A 22180-nucleotide genomic window follows, 5' to 3' on the forward strand; every position below is an offset into this window, starting at 1 on the left:
GAGGCTCCTCGATGTATAGATATGTAGGTCTTGATAATTTATGTGGTCTATTTTCAATATGGTGGCTACACGATGAGGATCTGGCAGAGGATCGGGTTCGGGCTCTAGAGTCGGACAGTTAGATGGGAAAATGCGGGAGTTCATTGTTTGAGATCACTTGCAACATACGTGAGTAGACTCCTGTGATCTTTGGTACGGTCAAGGAAGGCATTCTGAAAATTTTGGATTAGCGCTTGAGCGCTTTTTGGTCTGAGATAGTGGCATTGAGTGGAGCTCTCACGTTGACTTTTAGGGAGTTTCGGGCATGTGGGGCTCCGGAGTACTTCAGTGAGAAGGACCCGATCGCGAGCAGACGTTGATTAGTGGATGTCACTAATGCCTTCCACACTAGCAGTTATCCCGATGGGGAAAAGGTCATACTTGCTTCCTATCTTCTGAAGGACAGAGATTGAGAGTGGTGGGAGGAGGTTGGGGGCGTCGTAGGAGACGCGACAGTTGATTCTATGACATGGGATGATTTTGTGATGAGATTTCTAGAGGAGTTTGCACCGGTAATTGAGGTGAAATAGTTGGTGAGGGAGTTTTAGGACCCTCACCATACTACTGAGACGGTGGTTGAGATCACCGACATGTTCCGCAAGAGGGCGTTGCTGGTTCTTTAGTATGTGGCGGATGAGGAGATGAAGAAGGAGAGATACCATAAGATGCTGAGGAGTGATATCCGGTAGTTTGTGAGCCGATCTAGTTCTAGGAGACTGGAAGATATGATTGCTAGGGCCATATATATATATATATATATATATATATATATATATATATATAAGAGAGAGAGAGAGAGAGAGAGAAATTGATTTAGAGATGGAGAAGAAGAGGAAGCTAGATCAGGCTCAGGGTTCAGGGGGTAGGGCAAGAGGCCTAATGTATTTGATACTAGATCGAGAGGCCAGTAGGGTTGGAGCCGCTGTGGCAAGTGTGACAAGACGCACAATGGGGCATGCAGGGTGGTAGTTCTGGCTGCTTCAAGTGCAGCCGGACGGGTCATATTAGCAGTGCACTGCTACCACCACCACCACCACCCATACATCTGACCTGATTTTCTTCCATTGTAATCAAAGGGGCCATAAGAAGGCCAATTGCCTGAGCTTAGCAGTGGGAGAATCAGTTGCAACACCCACTGCAGCGACTCTATGGATCACTGATGGCCGCCAAGACAAGGCGGATACGCCTGTGGTGAGGAGCAGAGCTTTTCATATAAGTCTTCAAACCAAGAGATACGAGTTATTGACTATGATTTGGTTGTACATTGATAGTACGAAACCGCATCAGTAACTTGATGCTATAAAACATGCTGTTGTGTACAATTTAATGAGTAGTTAGTACAAACATATGAGTCGAAGTTTATCTGTTCCTTTTAGTCCTTGGATGATTAAAACCAATATCGTGGGCCCCTCGATGATTTTGTTTTGACTTATGTGATGGGCTCGATCATAACTAAATTGATGTGTTCGATTAAGTTCTATGTCAAACAAATCGGAAATCGAGAAACAAATTGTTGGACAATAAGTATGACGTTGTTCCATGTATGTGTTTGGCTGATATCTTGAGAACAAAGGATTATATGATTACTTATCTAAAATGGCGCGTCATAGTTCGACAGAGGCTTTTAAGAGCTATGATTTGTAACATCCTGTTCTAGATTGTTCTGTTACTTAAGGCCCGTGAGCCTTAATCCGAGTATGAGAAGGTTTTGAGGCGTTGAAAGAGAAAGGGTAGGCCCTTTTGGGATGTGGGTGAGGTAGGTTTTGTGATAAAAGAGTTCAGTTTGTGCTTTAGAGCCCAAATGTATTGTTAAAGGCACTGGTTCAGGCTTTTCATGAATTTTGGATCTGAGTTCGAGTGGGATTCAGGAGGAATAAAGTTGATAGAAGTGTAGGGCTTCTCGTTAGCTATCCATGGATATAAGGATCGCCGGAAACAGACTTATAACAAAGAAGTTATGGCCTTCAGAAGTTTTGTGGTTTCAGGCTTAGCCGAGTATGCTGGGCGTAATGTAGAGTAAGCTGGGCGTAATTTGGAGTAAGCTGAGCGTACTGACCAGGGATGGTCGCGAATGTTCTTCAGAGTACGTTGGGCGTACGCCAAAAAGACCTGAACGCTATTTTAGGGTCTTGGACCCTATTTAAGCTCCTTATCTCATAACCTAACCCTAATATCTTCAGCCTCCATCCCTGTAAACCCTAGAAATAGACCCTAAGCCTCCATTTGAGTGATTCTTGAGCATTTTGGTGATTTGGTGAGTTTTTGGTGCATATTGTGAAAGAAGGAGTTCCTTGAGGAAGCATTGCTTGGCTTAGAGCTTGTGGATCCAAGCCCTAATCATGTTGATCTAGCTCCAGAAAGCATAAATTTTGAATCTTGGTGGCTTTCTAATGTGGATCTAGTGGGGTGATCACTTGTTGTGTTTGGCTTTTGAAGAAGAAGGAGCTTTGAAAGAGAATGGCTTGAGCACCTAGCTTTTGGATCTATGTTCTTCTCTTTTCGGTGCATCTTCCAGAGGTATCAAGTTTTGAACTTGCTTATTATTGTGCTATCTTTTGTTTTGGGTCCATTTTAGGGTTTTTGGTCCCAAAGCTTGAAGCTTTATGAGTGGTTAAGCTCCACAACCTAATATATGTCCCTTTAAGTGTTTCTAGTGGAAGGGATTCATAAAAATGAGTCCTTGGATGTTGGAATCAAACCATGCATGAGATATGAGAATTTTGGGTAGTAAAGAGTGAGAGTTTTTGTGATTGGGAGTTGATTAGTCATGTAAAGGCTTAAAGTCACGAGCTTTATTGAGTATGAGACTTTATGGAATACAGATCTAAGAGTATAGCTATGGTCTTAACTGATTAAGACCAAAAGAGTTGAAAAAGTAAATCTGGGCGTACGCTGAGCATAAATCTAGTACACCCCGCATACTAGGTCGGTGTCCCTAATCAAGATTCGTGTACGATGGAGTACGTTGAGCGTACCAAGGGAGGTACGCCCTGCGTAACCCCACAGTGGACTCTTTGGGCTAAATCTTATATTGGGCCTTAAGTGTTGGGCCTGGAGTTTGGGCTTGTTGTGCTAGAGATTTGGACCAGAGGAATATGTATATGTGCCTTGGGCCCTTGAGTTGGGCTTGCCTCTTGGACTTGAGAGTTGGGCCTCGGGAGAGTCCATTTATTATTGGGCCTTGGTGGGCCCAATGGGTTTTGGGGTTATTTATTGGCTAGTTAGTGGACTACTTTTAGACCTAGTGAATGAGGGTTGGGACTTAGATCCTAATTTGATCTCATTGTAGATATGGCTCAGGGGTAGAGGCTGGTGCGCAACGACGACATTTGTAGGAGCCGTTCATCATTCGAGGTGAGTCTTCTCACTATACCTTACCTAGAGTGGTAATTAGAGTTGTGTGACAGAGTACCTTATATGCTATTTGTATGATGTGATACACTGTATTATTCTATGGGATTTATGTTGTGTATGATTCAGAGTTTACAGAGTTAGGGCCGGAAGGTCCACAAAGTTAGCGTCAGAAGGCCCACAGAGTTAGGGCCATAGGGTCCACAGAGTTATGAGACTGGGGGGTCCCACAAAGACACATTGACTAGAGGGTTATACAGGGTTATAGCCTCGAGAGGCTAATATGTGTTGCATGTGGTATTTTGGGGAACTCACTAAGCTTCGTGCTTATCATGTTATGTTTTATGTGTTCAGGTTCTTATCAGGATCGCGGAAAGGCGGCGGGTCGATTGTACACACAAGAGAAAAGAGTCGTGAATGGGGATCCTGGATTTTGATAATTACTTTTGAAAACTATTTTGAAATATGTTATGACATCGACACTTGAGATTTTGAAAATTATTATATGTGATGTTGATAATTTAAAAATGAAAAAAAAAATTGTTTGAAAATTTACGGTGTTACACGATTACTAGTTGGTGTTTTAAGTCGTACTTGCAATTATAGTTATTAGACTTATCCAAGTGGGAGATTGTTGGATTTAGTGTCTAAGCTCATAACTATAATTGGCATGTACTTGACCCAAGAGTAGCATGGTCTATTTGGGTTGCATGAAAACAGAACAATTTGTAAGGATGGACTTTTGAGAAGAGAATATTTATGATTTATTAATATATTATAAGTTCTAATATATTAATATGAAATCATATTATTATTTAATTAGTATTGATCAAGAATTAATTTAGTGATCAAAGGAGACTAATTAAATATAAGGTGTTGATTTGATAAATCAATCATTCTTATGGTGTGGGCTTATGTGATGGGTTATGAGCACTACATCAATCCTATGGTGTACATGCAAACCCTAAAGCTTTGGATCTAGTTTGTCTAATGAACATGCAATAATCATCCAAAGCTCATAAACCCTAATTCTAGCATACAATAATTGAAATTGACAGAAGAATAGAGTTTAGATCTTACCTTGATTTTTATGTTGCAATAACAATCTTAATCCTTCTTGTAATTGACTTCTTAAAGCTTAGCGCCTCAAATGTTGCACCTTTAATGGAGTCACAAACACCATATGCAACAAGATGAACAAGGAGAGAGGGGAGAGGCACTAAAAACGTCCTAGGGTTTCTCTTAGAAGGTTAGGCACATTTTTGGCTTGCCAAGGGTTCCATTTATACTTAGGCTATTAGGGTTTTCAACCAGGAAACCCTAATCTGACTGCTTAGGCCCTAAGAAGCCCATAGAGTTCCCTTAGAAAGCCCTTGGACGAAATCCATATGGGCTTCCCATAGATTTTGTCCAATCCTCTTTCCATTAGGAATCCATAGCCCAATTGCAACTATCATATAATTGCAATATCAGCCCCCTTTATTTAATTAATCTCTTTTAGCTACAAAATTAATTCTTATTAATTCTTGACTAATATTAATTAAACAAAATGATTTCTCTTTTAATATATTATTCATATAATATATTAATAAATCATAATTAATCATTTTTCTCCTTAGTTCATCCTATCAGTTGCTATGGTGAAGGTAACCCAAAAGGACCATGCTCACAATCAGGTCAAGTACATACCAAAATAGTTAGGGGCTTAGACACCTAATCCAAGAGTCTCCCACTTGGATAAGTCTAATAACTATATTGCGTATGACTTGGAAACCTGATCAGCAATCGTAGCTTTCAAAAGCCGCTGTCGAACTCTGATCATATCAGAAACGTATCCTTTAGATAAGGGATCATATATTCCTCCATTCTAGATATCGTATGAATTGAGACATGGATTTTAATCATACTCTCTGTTCATGTGTTGTTCCTGATTTCCGATTTATGACGACACATTACAATTGAACACATCAACTTAGTCCCGACTTGGCCAAACGCTTAGGGTGTCATCACTAAATCATCGAGGGGCCTATATTTATCTCACTTTGGGTAAAAGGAACGGATAAACTTTGACTCAACGCTCGCTTGTACCTACTCATCAAATCACACACAACAATATGTTTTATAACACCAATTTACCGGTGCGTTTACGTATTATCAATGTGCAACCGAATTGCAGAATACAACTCACACATCTCGGTTTCAAGAATATAAGATATTGTCGTCTCACCAATCACTTGTGATAAAATCCATGAAGCAATCCAAGTGAGGTGGGTCTAATCCAATGCTCAAATCTTATTCATAAGCACTCATGAACGTTACAACAAACATTTTCTATGTCTAATACACTTTAGACAATCTATAAGCCAATTCATGACAATCTTCTTTCATACCTACTCCCAAAGTATGAGCGATTATGGAACATTCGAATAATCTTATTATTCAGGAAGTCAAAACATGCAAAGTGAAACACAATAATAATCGAATCCAATATGGTTTCAAACTTTTGAGTATAAATAAAAATCCTTTTATTTAGTCACCATATTGATTACACATTATTCATTGCATAATGTTTCAGATAATCAACTTATTACTTGAATTATAACAACAGTTGTCCCATGCACCAAGCATGCACACTCTGTTTACCTATGGTCCATAATTCGTAAGATAGACAATTAAAAAACATTTCCAATGATGCTAATTTCACAATCCCTAATCCTTATCGTTAGTGTAAGAACATAAAATTCTCGCCACTACTAGAATATGTTAGATTCTAACATTTTATGCAATGATCCTTTTGTAATCTTATTGCATAAAAGTCACCAAGACTTTGCCAATGAAATTACAAAGTACTTTATCGGAGATTGCTACAAGGTAATTCCATAGATATGAAGTCTCACATTCAAAGTACAATCCTTTGAACATCCGTCTTGCATAAAAGTTTTTAATCTAGACATAGATTCTTGATATCCAACTCCCAATATGGAAATATTTCCATATTTTCCATATTACAACTTATTGTGAATAGAGTCTTATCTATTCATAATAATGTCGATATGGTCCATTCATTACTATACTTCCAACTGCTCACAAGCGACCAATCCTTAGCAAACCTTAGATTGTCGTCAACAGTTGTTCAATTATTTTAGTCAATCTGGTTCTAGTATCTTTTCCCTGTTAATGCCCTAGGCATTTGGAAAATTTAGAATGGTCGAATATTACAACATATGCAATCGATCCTATACCCGAAGCTTATGGGACACGATTCATAATGAAAAAACGTGATACTTTACCAGTTTCTTGCTATAATATTGCCATATATAGAATGCCCCTATGTTAAACCTTTTCAACATAACATTCATATATGTCTTTTGACTAAATTCAATTAAAATTTCTTGATCTACGCCTTTAGATTTGAAATGAAGTATAATTTTCTCTCCCTTAATTATAGCAAAACAAATATTCAACCTTTGCAACTTTGCGAATTGAAACTTGGTTTTCTATAATTAATATTGCTAACTTGCAATACTTAAAATAATAATCATGCTCCCACTAATCATGATAATTATATCCATACCAGCATAACATTTATGCTCCCACTAGCTTTGACATGTATTCAGAAAACAGTTGGACTTCTAGAAATCAATACTTATTGACTTTCAAAGTTCATATTTCTAATACGACATGCTTCTATAAGCCTTTATCTAAGTTTCTCAAACTCATACACCTTTCCTTATATAGCTTATATGTGTGTCTAAACAATTTCAGCACTTATAGCAATAAGAATTAAATGTTTAAACTAATTGCCAAATGTCAAAATTCGAACTATGAAGAGGGATGCCGTAATCATAATCGATTTTGAGAATGCAATTTACACAACAACTAACTCCTTAAAATCTTCCTAGTGAAAACGTTTCCTCACAATCATTTTCATTAAGGAGAGAAACCTTATGACACTTAGATTTTATGGTTTATGTGTTCCTATCCATGTGAATTTATCATAACCATAATCATAAGACAAGGTTTGTGACAAATCCAAATTCATATGGACTGAACTTGTTCATTCTTAATTTCTTGCCATCAAGGGTCCCAACATTGCTTCCAAGTTATTTAACAACTCACCTATACTAGTCAATGTACTTTCATTGAACAAGATTCTTGCCTTTATGTAGTTTATTGAGAACTCATAGAAATCATGTGCACACGTAACTTTATTGGAGTAGCACAAAAACAAGAATATGTCAACAAGATAAATTACAAACCTCAAGTCGTGTGCTAGTTCTTTAATAGGTTTACTCTTGATTAGTTCTTGAAACTTTTCAATATCATTTAGACTCCCACTAACCTCTTGACATATAAGATTCTCTTGTCAAGAAACATTTCTTGACAGACAAATATTCAAGAGTTAGTGATGATTCTTATCAAGACTACACACAATTGGTCTTAGTTGGTCTTTGTCTTATCCAAGACATCACAACTTACCAATTTCAAACGTGAAAGAGTAAGAAAACCATTTTCTACTCCACATTTTATTACTGTGTTAAAACTTCTTAAGATGTGTCACTCAAGTCACAATCTTGGAGTATGACTCTAAGACTTGATTTTTGGAACGAAATATGACTCATCCCTTTTGATTTAACCACTTCAACAATTCCTGATTCCACTTCTTAGCCATACTAGTGCTCTAAGGTTTACATAGAGGATCAATTGTGATAAGGTTTCAAAATCAATAAGACGATCATAAACATGATACAAAAGTACTCACCCTTCTTTCCATATTGGAGAAACTTTTATCTTTCCACCTAATTGATTCTTCTTATTCGTTATGCTATTATTGAAACTTTTCAATAATTTAGAATTATACTTAATCTTGTAAGCATAATCATATTTACTAGACTTTTAGTAAATCATGACGAATAGTCTTGTTGTTATTTGTCGTGGACTTGACCAGTGCACAACATTGTGTTCTAGTCCTTTAGTCCTTCACTTAACTTACATACTTGTGTGATCAAGGAATTAGTCTTAATTTCCTAAGTACCAAGATTTCCATACATCATCTGATTCAAATCATGTGATTCCAAGCTTCTGTCCAATTGAAACTTGGGTGATGGGAATCTTTCCTTACTTAGAAAATTTCTACACTACCGTAATTAACATAACTAAGAATCACATCCACTTAGTATTGCTGATAATAGAAATACACAGGAATCAATTTTCACAAATGACATTGCAAGGAGATATAAATAAGACAAAACTCAAAATTTATTTTATTTATAAAAAGGTGTGGAAAACTTGTCCTTACAACGTAAATTCAACTGAAAGCTATGTTATTTCATATTCCTAAGCAATCTATCATAACTCTAAAAGTAGCAGCTCCAAAAATCCGATCATCGAATCATGCAATCGAAATCCATTTCTTTGTGATCAGACTCAGCTCACTTCTTCCTTTAATCTTCCTATCTTTTCTTCGATCCTACAACACATCAAAATGCAATCTTATCACATCATGTATTGAAAATCTAAAATAGAAAACTTAATAGAGTTAGATAATGGATTTTATCTGAAGCAGAGTCATACATCTTGACTCTCCCATCTCTTAGATCTCTCAGGTAGTCAGGGCAATTTCGTAACCAATGCCCCCTCTTTTGGCAGTAGAAACATATGGATTCTTCTGGAATGGTACACGAGACTATCTCAGACTCAACCTTTCTCTTGCATAAAGAAAACTTTTCTGGACTTCCAATGTTTCCATTTCCCATAGAAGGATGGGACAATGATTTACCAGACAAATTTGCTTCACCAGTGCACCAAATCATCGCTGATTCAGCAACAATAAGCAAATAAGTCAAATCAATGAGGGTTACGTTGTGGTCCATCACATAGTACTCTCTAATGAACTCATTATATGATTCGAGAAGTGACTAAAGAACCAAGTCAACATCCAACTTCCTTGAGACATCGACACCCAACATTCCCAATTTATCAATATGAAACTTCATATCCAAGACATAAGCACATACAAACTTTCCATCTTTGTGTCTTTTTGCCAATAGGGCTTGAGTGACATTGAAATTTTCAAGTCTTCGAACACGTGGGCCAGGGAGAATTATAGGAGGAGGTGAAACATGATTTCCATTTCCACAATCCAATCGTGGAACATCATCTTCATGTGGAAAACTTTTTCTAATGGATTCAGGAAGACCATAGTTGTCAGATTTTGGCATCTACAAAACGGTAGAAATTCAAGTTAGTTGATTGGAATCCTTAATATAACACCTAAATAAAATATCAAGGCTAGGACCCAACACAATATTCTATAATTTGGAAGAGGGATGCCGTAATCCAAATTGCATAACATTTGAAGGTAGGTAAATGACGATTTACCAATTTCCACCATGAAAAACGAAAATTGAAAATTAAGTTTTAAATGAATTGAAACTCCTAGATCTTTTGAGATTCGTTGAACTTTTCAATGACATGTTTAAATCTCGAGTGTGCCCTTCGTTTGTGATTGGGATGCCGAGGATCGCAAACAAGTTGTGGATTACCATGCAAATATACATGGTGCCCCCAATGTCACAGTCACCTAATCGACGTGCCGGTTAACCACACATGCTCCATCGATCTATGAAAAACATCGAATCACCCTTTTCCACCTTTGCTTAGAGCCCAATTAGTGTTTCAGTTAACCACACACGCTCCACTAACGTCTTAACAAGGGTACAAAGTATAATTTCATGGAATAGCACCAACTCCACATTTTTCCTAAAGTAACTAAGATTTGGGAATTTATAAAACATTTAGTTACTTCGTATTTCATTATACTTATAATGGAAGGTTGTATCCTATCCTACGTGTTCGACTAACAACCCTCTACTAGTCAAGAGTGCAGTGGGTAAGAGTGGATACCCATTCAATCGTCATTTTATAGGCAATTTCCTTAAACACCCCGTAGAGATCAGCTTCGTGAATGATGCCTACTAACGGTAAGACTGACTCTTTACTTATACACATATAATATTAGACTTCTAATTTTATATATAGTATAAGGGTGTATTTTACACTTTTTAAATACTAGGTGGTCTAATTTAATAAATTATACCTTTTAATTAATTAAATATAAATCATATCATAATGGATTTATTAACTCTCTTTTAATTATACACTTAATTAATTTAATAAAACCATGTGGGTGTAATTTGAACTTTTCAAAACTAGGGTTTTAGAATTTAAATTTTTTAAAATTAGAACTTTTAATCAAAAAATTTAAATTCCAAAACTTGAGGGAAAGTTTTGAAACTTTTCAAAACTATCTAGATCAAATTACAAATAATTCAATTAATCAAATAACTGGTGATTATCTAAATATGACCTAACTCAATTATTTGCAAGATAATTCATCAAATAATTCAAATAAATCAAGTTTATCACATAAGGCAATGATTATCTAATTAATTTGACAATTATCTACTATTTTGGTAAGGATAATCACTCAAAATCAATAAAAATCGGATTTTATCAATTAAAAACATTTTTGGTAATTATCCCACAGCAAAATATGGCAAAATCCCGAAAATTCCTCCTTCTGACCATCTGAATCGTCGAGTCAGGGATGGACTCGTCGAGTTCCCAGTGTACTCGGCGAGTGCACCTATGGACTTGGCAAATCCAAGCTCCATAAGGCAAAATTTTCGACTTTCAGCAATGAATGATCATGAAAAACATCAAATACATCAAACAAACAACCTAGGCTCTGATACCACTGATGGGTTATGAGCACTATATCAATCATATGGTGTACATGCAAACCCTAAAGCTTTGGATCTAGTTTGTCTAATGAACATGCAATAATCATCCATAGCTCATAAACTCTAATTCTAGCATACAATAATCGAAATTGATAGAAGAATAGAGTTTAGATCTTACCTTGATTGTTATGTTGCAATAACAATCTTAATGCTTCTTGTAATTGATTTATGAAAGCTTAGTGCCTCAAATGTTGCACCTCTAATGGAGTCACAAACACCATATGTAACAAGATGAACAAGGAGAGAGGGAAGAGGCACTAAAAACGTCCTAGGGTTTCTCTTAGAAGGTTAGGGACATTTTTAGCTTGCCAAGGGTTCCTTTTATACTTATGCTTTTAGGGTTTTCAACCAGGAAACCCTAATCTGACTGCTTAGGCCCTAAGCAGCCTATGGAGTTCCCTTAGAAAGCCCTTGGACGAAATCCATATGGGCTTCCCATAGATTTCATCCAATCCTCTTTCCATTAGGAATCTATAGCCCAATTGCAACTATCATATAATTGCAATATTAGCCCCCTTTATTTAATTAATCTCTTTTAGCCACAAAATTTATTCTTATTAATTCTTGACTAATATTAATTAAACTATATTATTTCTCTTTTAATATATTATTCATATAATATATTAGTAAATCATAATTAATCCCTTTTCTCCTTATTTCATCGTATCAGTTGCTATGGTGAAGGCAACCCAAAAGGACCATGCTCACAATCGGGTAAAGTACATACCAAAATAGTTATGGGCTTAGACACCTAATCCAACATTATGTTTATTTAAGATGGGCTAAACCAATATGGTAGTCCATGGATAGTCCATAGAGGTTTAACTCATGGATCCTAAGTAAGATGAAAAGTCATGCACATTAGGGTTTACATGAATGTAACCCTAATCCTAGACACACTATATAAGAAGACCCTAGGCTACTAAAATTGGCACCTAAAGCGATCTTTGGAAGAGCATAGCTGATTTTTGTGTGCAAGTAATCCTCTCTCAAGTCCTCCATTATTGGTGGTGTTGTGTGAAGCATTTGAGGAATCACATTTGGGGTGCTAGGCTCTTAAAGGTCCAAAGAAACAAGCTACAAAAAAAGATATGTCAACTAACTAGTTTTTGTTATACAAGTACCCATGTTTTGCATGCTAGTTAGGATAATGCTTTGGAAAATCAAATTGCATGTATAATTAGAGAAAACATAGATCCAAAACATTTAGGGTTGTATATGCACCTTAAGGTTGTTAGAGTGCTAAAAACCCATCAACAATAATGCTCCAACCCATGAAACTATCATAGAACATTCAGCCCACATACCACAACTCATGCTATCCACATCCACCCTCGCTATCGGCTGCCTTATGCATGCAAATTATACACATAACAAGATCTAATAGACTGCCGAATAATAGACTCTACCCTAGGACCACAACCAGACAAGGAACAGGAAATAAAGCCAAATCAGTTATTCTAAGGCTATAAGATCTTAATTGTATACAATTTTCAAAGCATACACTTAGCAGTTACTAATACCAATAGTCATTCTCATTCCAGCATGGCATCCAATATCTCCAAGGCTACAAGCATCATATATCAGGCTAATCTATCGCTGACTACTCAACACTAGCATGTAAGTCTACCAACTCATACAACATATAAAGGCATCTCTCCTAGCCGTAACTAGCATGTGATTCACAGATTCATAAATCAAGTCATAACAGATAACATATATGGGTATTCTAGTGAAAACTTACTTGAGCTCGACCGATTGCATGCACCACACCCTTTCTTGTCTTAGAAAACTCTTTCCTTGAAAACACTTTTCTTTGAAAATTTTACAGATCCTCAGTTTGAGTTCAGACACACCCGAAAGCATGTCTGGACCCCTCAAATCAAGGCTCTGATACAAACTTGTAACGACCCAGCCAAACACAAATGTTACTTCAGTCAACCATTCAAAAACATTGCTTAATTAAAATATTTATCAGAGTTACATCCCAAAATCCCATAATGCGGAAAACACGGATGTGTGTGCTGCGATCAAGTTGGGCCCTTCATTTCTAAACCGATGATACTTGAAACCATAAACAAAATTATAAGCACGAAGCTCAGTGAGTTCCCCAGAGCATAATCCACATAATCACATAAACCATATCAATCACATAAGCCATCCATATAAACATATAAGGATGTCCTGGACACCCTCCAGGGTCTTAATCCAGGATGTCGTAGGCTCCCTCAGGGGCTTACACCTATGTGCCATGCGCACCCCCATGGTCTTACTTGGAATGCCATGGGCACCCCCACATGGTCTTATAACCAAGTGCCATGCGCACCCCCATGGTCTTTACCTGGAATGCCATGGGCACCCCCACATGGTCTTATAACCAAGTGTCATGGTCACCCCCATGGTCTTTCTTGTATCACAAAGACAACTAGCATATAACGTACCACATACTCAACTAGCATACCACCTAACATGTAATCAACTAGCATACCACATAGCACATAATGGGTCAGCCTTGTTGCCTTTGACCCATTGGTATGGTGAGGAGACTCACCTCTCACTGTTGAAGTCCGATGAATAAATCTCTGGCCGCTGGCTGACCGATCCCCGAACTGTCAATCATCAAGACAAAACCCAACTTGGTTCAAAACTTAGGGGTAAATGGACCATTTTACCCCTAACCTAACTTGGTTCAAAACTTAGGCCCAAACCTAATAGTCCACAAGGCCTAAATACCAAAAACTACCCAAGGCTCAATCCATGGCCCAATTTTCCAAATTGGGCCCAAAACCATAGTGTGCCTCCACAAATAAATATAAACCCAAAACCTGATGGCCCAACAGGGCCCAAAACAAGAAATCCCAAAAGATGGCCCATACCAAAGTCCAAAACCCGAAATTCCACTCTACTGAGTACGCGGGGCGTAATCAACTTGTACGCTAAGCGTACTGGATTAAGAGCTTTTATGTTGCGTGTACAGGCTTATACGCCCATCGTATTCCTCCTGATGACCAACTCTCAATTCTAGCTCTTAATCCATTAAGTCAAGACGTCCAACACCTCAGAATAGCCAAATATAAGTGACTTGATCCATAAAGTCGAATGCTTTAAGCCTTTGCATGGCTTAATGAAGCCCAAACACCAAAGATGAATTCCAAAAGGTGAAAATCACTCCCAAAATATCTTAAAAGTTCTTAATACCTTAAGACCTCAGTCCAAACTTCCAGATCTAATTTCAAGGGAATTCTTAAGTCATAAGGTTTCCAACTTTATGACTTAGCATAACTCAATGGGGCCCAAATCAAAACCCTAAGTTCCAAAATTCATCAAATGACTACCAAATCATGCATGGAAGGTTTATACCCATCAAGATCCAAACTTTATGACACCATAACCTCAATAAGGACCAAATTTAAAGCTCAAAGGTTCTGGATTAACTTTTACTCACAAGAGCCACATCAAAGGGACCAAAACCATAACAATGTACCACTTATCCAGATCTACATGAAAAAGTAGTCAAGGTTAAGAGTTTATACCTCCAGTAGATAGATCTAGGTGCACAAAGCTTGGATCCAAAAACTCAAAGTCAAACAATGACTCTTCAAGAAGTTCCTTCTTCCTCCTCAAGCACCAAAACACACAAAAATCACTTTGAAGCTCTACAATCACTCAAATAGGGGCTAAGGGCCGATTTCTAGGGTTTAGAGGGATGGAGGCTGAAGATATTAGGGTTAGATTATAAGATAAGGAGCTTAAATAAGGTCTAAGACCCTAAAATAGGGTTCTGATATGACTGGCGTACGCCCAACATACATATGGTACGCCCAGTGTACTTCGAAGAGCATTCATGACCATCCTGGTCAGTACGCCCAACGTACTCCAAGGTACGCCCCGCGTACTCGGCTAAGCCTGAAAACCATGAAACTTCCGAAGGCCATAACTTCTTCGTTATAAGCCCGATTCAGACGATCCTTATATCCATAGAAAGGTAACGAGACTCATACCTTTCTTAAGACCTTATGAACAAAAATCCACTTTTCATAAAAGCCCAAACTGACACTTTACCGAAATACCCCTAGGCTCCAAAACATGAACTCAACACCCGGATCACTTCTAATACATCACCCGCACCCAAATGGGCCTAGATCTTACCTTTGCAAAAGCCCTAGTCCTTATGATGACCAATCTTCGGGCCACAACGTCAGACTAGGAATCGATTCGGAACAGGGCGTTACATTTAAAGAGTAGTGTAGTTACTTTATTAGCATTATACTTTTAATGAAGTTAATGTCCTAATTAGATCCTTTCTACTAACGACCCTCTACCAAATAAGGAAGCGAGGGGTGAGAGTGGACATCCATTCAACTACCATTTTATAGGTAATTTCCTTATACCCCTTTATAGTTCAACTTTATGAATGCAGTATACTAGCGATTCGACTGACTTAATCTTATACATATATTAATTAAATTTTAATATTATATATATATATATATATATATATATATATATATATATATAAGGTGTATTTTAAATCATTTTCTAAAATACCATGTTTAATTACAAATTCGAAATTAATAAAAATTAATTCAATTTAAATTAAACCAATAAGGATTAAACAAATTATTTACCATTAAATAGTTAATCAAATAAATTTTAATTCTAATCCAACACCCTCTAATTTCGAAATTAGGGTTTGGGTTTTACCAAATAATAATTATCCAATTTCAAGGAATTTAAAACTAATAATTTTCAAAACAATGAAACCCCTACCAGAACCCTAGCAATTTCGAAATGAAGAAGGACGCAAGGGTTTCTAAAAACCCTTGCCCAAATAGAAAACCATCAAAAGAGTTTTTGATCTTAATCATCTTTGTGTAAGATCACAGAGAATAATCGCTCTGATACTACTGATAAGTTTTATAGGTAACAAAAATCATATTTTTGGCGGAATACCTAAAACCCTAAGTTCACATACACCTTAAAGGATCTATGTTCTCACTATGATATGCAAACAAATATTTGAATTTAAGAACCCTAAAGTACATTGATATCTTCAATTTAAGAGAAAGGATAATAGAGAACATAGCTTTTAGTTTACTTGTGTAAATAAACTAGTAATTGTTCTTTGTAGAACTTCAGAAAGCCAACACCATAAATCTCCTGCCTTTGATTGCTCACACCCAAACCCCAGAAGTTGGAGGCTATTGAATAGAGAGAAGTAGAAGGCGTGATTTTTTGGCTCTAAGGATCTCTTGGAAGAGTGAAATCCGAAAATCATATGCCTTAGGGTATTTATAGGCCTTAAGGAGGTGTATAAAAGGTAGGTTCCCTTTTGGATAACTCTAACCATTTCTTTCCCCTAAGCAATCCTAAGCTTCCTAGAACCTCTAGAAAAGCTCCCTTGATCCATATAGAACTGTCCCCTCTACTAGGAAGGTTCTAGAATCAATCATTGTTCAAGTTTTGGACATTGACATTTTTAGTCTTTCTACTTTTAATTAATCCAATTAATCTTAAAACTAATTTCAATTAATTTATAATTAATTCTTAGTTAAATAATATAATTTCTAAGTAATATATTTTTCTCAAAACATATTAATAAATTATTTATTTTGATTTATAATTAATTTATTATTCATATAATAAATTAACAAATCATCATTTCTCTCCAAAAAACATTCCAGTCAATTACTAGGTTTGAGTGCAACCCAAAAGGATTTTGCTAATAATTTAAGTTTATAATAATTTAGTTAATGACTTAGACACCTAATCCAACAAAAATATGAAATGATATTTATGACATGTATGAAAAGAGTTTTCCTTGAAAATGCTTGAAAATGTTTTATGGTTTAAAACTATGTTTTGCAAAGATGAAATGTTTTTGATGAAAATGTGATAAATGTTTTGGTCACAAACCTACGTAGCTCATGAGACATTATTGTCTTACGTATCTCTTTTAATGTTATGCATCTCAGGTTACAATTAAGGAGAGAGGATGGTAGATGAAAGTTAGAAGTCAAGATATAGAGAATGGAGTGAAACTTTTTAAGTTTCTTATTTATTGTATTGATGTAATTCTTATTTGCTTATTATGGTTTGTATGATGCTTAATGGTAACACCCAATGTTTATAAATGTTTTTGTGGGACCGATTTTTTTGTTAAATGTGGGTTATTACCCGAAAAGATTTTAAAATCATAGCATTTTAAAGTTTGAAAATTTTAGGGTATTACAAAACGCTAGAAATTAGAAGTTCTCAAATGCTCTGTACGAAACACGTCTTTAATTTACACGGAGTCATATGTAGTAGGTCCAAATGATCCGTGTCACACACACTCTTAATCTACAATCTACACGGAATCGTATGTAGTAGCGACCCTATTGTGATATTACTAGATGTTAGAGAAATTCGTTGATTTTGGACTATATTTTGTTAAATGACTAAAAAATGGAGGTTATTTTTAATTTTTAAATGGCTATGAAAACTGGCTAAATCTATCTCTTTTTTTTTTGTTTTGTTTTCCAAAACGATTTATTTGTCATAAACATACATATTTATAATGAGACATGCCATTTCTTTCATATTTTAGTTATATTAGTTATTTTTATGGACTAAATCCTTTAATATATTTTAAAATTGTTCAAATAACTAGGTGTGAAACCCGTGTATTACACGGGTTGATTAAAAAAATATATCAAAGTTTAAATATTAAGAATTTTTTAAAATAAATAGACATTCTAATGAATAAATAGAACCACTATTAAGAAAATCATCCATAATATCAATGATTGTTTTGTCATATTCATTAAATTTGTTATCATCTTCAATGTATTTTAATATATCATATATATTTTTTAAGATTCTTTGCATTTATTATCACATTAAATATATTTAATACTTTACATATATAAATTTAGTATTATGTGTCATATTAATTGATTTAATTTAAAAAAAACCACAAAATGACATGTGGATTTAAATTTAATAAAAAAATTTATAAAATTACATGTGACAAATTTAATGAGAAGATGACATTTGAAAAAATAATCTTCATTTATTAGGATAGATGAGTGGTAATGAGTGGTTGAATGGTTTACGTGCGAAATTTCAAATAGAATATATGTGATTCAAAAATTGGCATGCCAAAATATTATATGTATTCCGTAATTTACCTCTACATAACGTAGAGTGTGATAGGGCTGTGGGTCTTCAAAATGGAGCGTCTTCAAAATCGAACGATTTAGCGGTTTTTTTAATAATATAATATTCAATATTAGACTATAGTCCTAACAAGATTTGCACCCTCCATTTATTGTTTGGACACCTTATCAAATACCAACTCTCCTTATAATGTTTGGCCATAAATGTGGGAGTTAACAACATTAAGTAATTAATATGATTAATTATAAGAATATAATTTTTTTTAATGATAATAACTTATTTATTTTTTAGTGAAGGAAAATGTTACGATGAGAATGCAATTTGGTGTCCACAAAATCGTCATCAATTAGGAACCGAAATCTGTTTTTATTCTTCAAATCGTCGATGGATACTAAAGAGAAAACTTTCATTAACACCTCCCATGATTCAAACCACCAAATCAATCCCATTGATATTTACAATTCATGTTTATAACAAAGTTTTCTCCTTTTTCTTGTCTCCAAACATTAAATTCTTTTCTTGTTTTCATCGTACGACTAATTTCTATAAAAACCATCCAATACCCTTTTCTACTTTCCAAATGGTCTCTTCTTTTAATATCTTTCCAGAATGACCACTTTCTCTCAGTCTTACGTCACCTGTTTTAAAACAAGCTCGTTGACTAGAGAAGGTGGTGATCGATGGCGGAGGATATGTGGCTTCAAGATGATCAATGGAGCTTCCGCTGCCATGATGCGTAGCCGGACCACCATGTCTGCCGCCCCGATGGTTGGTGTGAATGGAAAGGTGGCTCTAGAGAGGGCGATTATCCCGACTAAAAAGCAGTTTGTGGACCCTTTTCGACAAGGAGTAATCATTTTGGATGGGGTCGGGTATAGACAAACAGTCGTGGTTCGATCTTATGAAGTAGGAACGGATAAAACCGTGACTCCTCAGAGCATTCTTAACCTTCTTCAGGTTTGATGATCATCATCAATTGTGTTTCTATGGGGATTAATCAACCACACTGGAAACAATATTTGAACTTACATGTAATATACTATTAAACAAAACACGCAGGAAACTGCGCTGAATCACGTATGGATGTCTGGGCTTCTTGGAGATGGATTTGGTGCAACTCATGGTATGATGAAGAACAATCTCATCTGGGTTGTTTCAAGAATGCAAGTCCAACTCGATCAGTATCCAATCTGGTAAGTTTTTTCAAAGACACAATATGGGATTTCATAGAAGATAGTTGAAAAGGTACGAAATTTCAAGTAATGGTTTCTTGTACGTATATAGGGGAGAGATACTGGAAATCGACACATGGGTTGGAGCGTCAGGAAAAAATGGAATGCGACGAGATTGGGAAATCAGAAGCCACACCACTGGCATTGTTTTCGCTCGAGCAACAAGGTAATTAATCCTTGCATTCGAATGGGGTACATCTCATTATTCTTAAAGTTTCTCTGATGGGTTTTCATTGAAACTAATCGCAGCACATGGGTGATGATGAACAAGAAAACACGACGTCTATCGAAAATGCCAGACGAAGTAAGAGCAGAAATCTCACCTTGGTTCATTAAAAAAGAAGCCATCAAAGAAGATTCCCCGGAAAAGATAGGCAAGTTGGATGATAATGCACGATACGTTAACTCGGGTTTACAGGTAAACAAGAAACCTCACTTCAATTGTTGTGATCTTTTAATTAAAGACGTAAACATATGAGTAATCCGGTTTCATTACGTTTGTAGCCGAAGAGGAGCGATTTGGATATGAACTGCCATGTCAACAATGTCAAGTACGTTGGCTGGATGCTTGAGGTAACGAACGAAGTCTCGCATGTCTTATATCTATCGTTCATCTCCTGGTTTTCTGAAAGAAAACGAGAGATAAATATCATAGTTTTCGTTTTATTTAGGTGATTCCAGATGAATGTTTGGAGAATTACCAGTTATCGGAGATCATACTGGAATACCGAAGGGAATGTGGGAGCTCAGATGTGGTTGAATCCCTTTGTGAACCTGAACAAGTCGGGATCATTAAAGATGGAGTTCAAGACGACGAACAAGATTTAAACTTGATGCACAGGTGTTCGATCGGAGCTGGGTTTATTCAAGGGGCTGGATTATTGAATTGCTTGATGAATGAAGGAACGATTCGGTATACACACCTTCTTCAAGTCAAAGAGGAGTTAAAGTGTCAAGAAATCGTTAGAGGGAAAACCACATGGAGGAAAAGGCTCAATCTCCATTCATTTTCTGGCTAAATATTGGGGTTTTTTTTTCTTTTTCTTTCTGGTTTATAATTAATTCATGGGCTTTTTCAGAAAAATGAATATAATTCAAAATCAGTATGGAAAAGTCATGTATGTTTGTATTTACTTGAAATAAAAGGTTTGTGTTCGTATATACCAAGAGAGAGTCACTTCAAGGGTTCGATGGAAACAATTTTGTACTTGTTCCTTTTTTTTTAATGTGATTTGACAGTAATATTATCTTAATGATATTTGAAAAAGACTGATTAATGTGTATGATTTTTGTATTAATGATTATTCTAGTTAAATCTTTTTATATATATATATATATATATATATATATATATATATATATATATATATATATATATATATATATATATATATATATTATTAATAAATATATTTTTTTATTTGGTTCAAAATAAATATATATTTTTAAGACAAAACTGCAAATTTGGTCCTTGTGGTTTGTTAAAACCTTTGGATGGGGTTTGACTTTGGACTCCGAGCATTAGGTAACGATGATGATGTGCGTAATCTCTCATGGTATGTTACCCATAATAACAAAATGATTAAAGTGTACACAGAGCATGGTCAAACGAACTTGCTAACATATTTTATGTCCCCAACTGGTCCAAGAAGGGTTATAATAGAAGACATGGACAATCAGGGTCCTCTTAGACCATCATCACCTGTAGTTGCTCATGAAGTGGTAACTCCAATCCAAATTGATGTTTGTGAGGGTGATTTAGGGTTAGCATTAACCTTATACAAATCAGCAACACCTGAATTTAGTAGGTCTAAAGGTTGGAAACATAGTAAAGGGGCATCGTCTTGTAGTAGAAAGCTTAACTTGGATTGGGAAGGTGGTGAAAAAACAATGGCAAGTGGTGAAGTTGATAAAGGTAAGGGTGTAGAAGGATTTGCAGATGAATTTGTTGTAGTTGATGCAGAAAAAGAGTTAAACAAACATATTGATATGAATGAAGAACTTGACATGAACAAATCCAATGGTGAGGGTGTAGAAGGATTTGCAGATGAGGGGTATAGAGTTGTCATGGATAATGATCCTCAAGGAGTCAATGAATTTTCAACTAACATCAACATAGATGATGAGTTAATGACAAACTTTCAACCTTTTGAAGGGTTTGAAGACCAAGATAGCATCCCATTTAATGGGTTTGAAGGCCAAGATAATATTCCTTTCAATGATGAGTGGAGACAAGAGGAGCCTGATGACATTGAGTTTCAGAATCAAAACAGTGAAGATGAAGATAGTGACTTTATGATTGATGAAGACAACATAATTGAAGATGTTGAGGTTGACATGGAGGATTTCTATCTAAATATTGATACAGAAGCAGAGTTCAATGGATGTCAAAGTTTGGGTGGTCAAAGAAATGAAGATACTGATGAAGAGGAGGATTTGGAGGTAATTGATAATGACGAGTGGGATTCACTAAGTGATGACTCAGGGGACAATAGGAAAAGAAGAGAAATGATCAAAGAGCTGGGGAAACAAACCTTATGTTCTGCTGGTGAGGTGCACAAGGTAGCTTTTCATATTGGGCAGAAATATAAA

General features: G+C 35.9%; 1 protein-coding gene across 1 annotated transcript; it reads left to right on the forward strand.

Moving 5' to 3' along the window:
• Positions 1 to 18979: 18979 nt before the first annotated feature.
• LOC145094531 (palmitoyl-acyl carrier protein thioesterase, chloroplastic-like) lies at positions 18980 to 20651 on the forward strand. The gene is made up of 6 exons (XM_079032689.1): positions 18980 to 19313; positions 19416 to 19549; positions 19641 to 19754; positions 19838 to 20006; positions 20093 to 20161; positions 20260 to 20651. Exons 1-6 carry the CDS (start codon positions 19062 to 19064, stop codon positions 20605 to 20607), a joined length of 1086 nt encoding a protein of 361 aa, XP_078888815.1. The 5' UTR covers positions 18980 to 19061; the 3' UTR covers positions 20608 to 20651.
• Positions 20652 to 22180: the final 1529 nt, after the last annotated feature.

Source organism: Lactuca serriola, chromosome 3 (assembly GCF_051521515.1).
Source record: "Lactuca serriola cultivar US96UC23 chromosome 3, Lser_US96UC23_V15, whole genome shotgun sequence".
NCBI classification, from domain to species: Eukaryota; Viridiplantae; Streptophyta; class Magnoliopsida; order Asterales; family Asteraceae; genus Lactuca; species Lactuca serriola.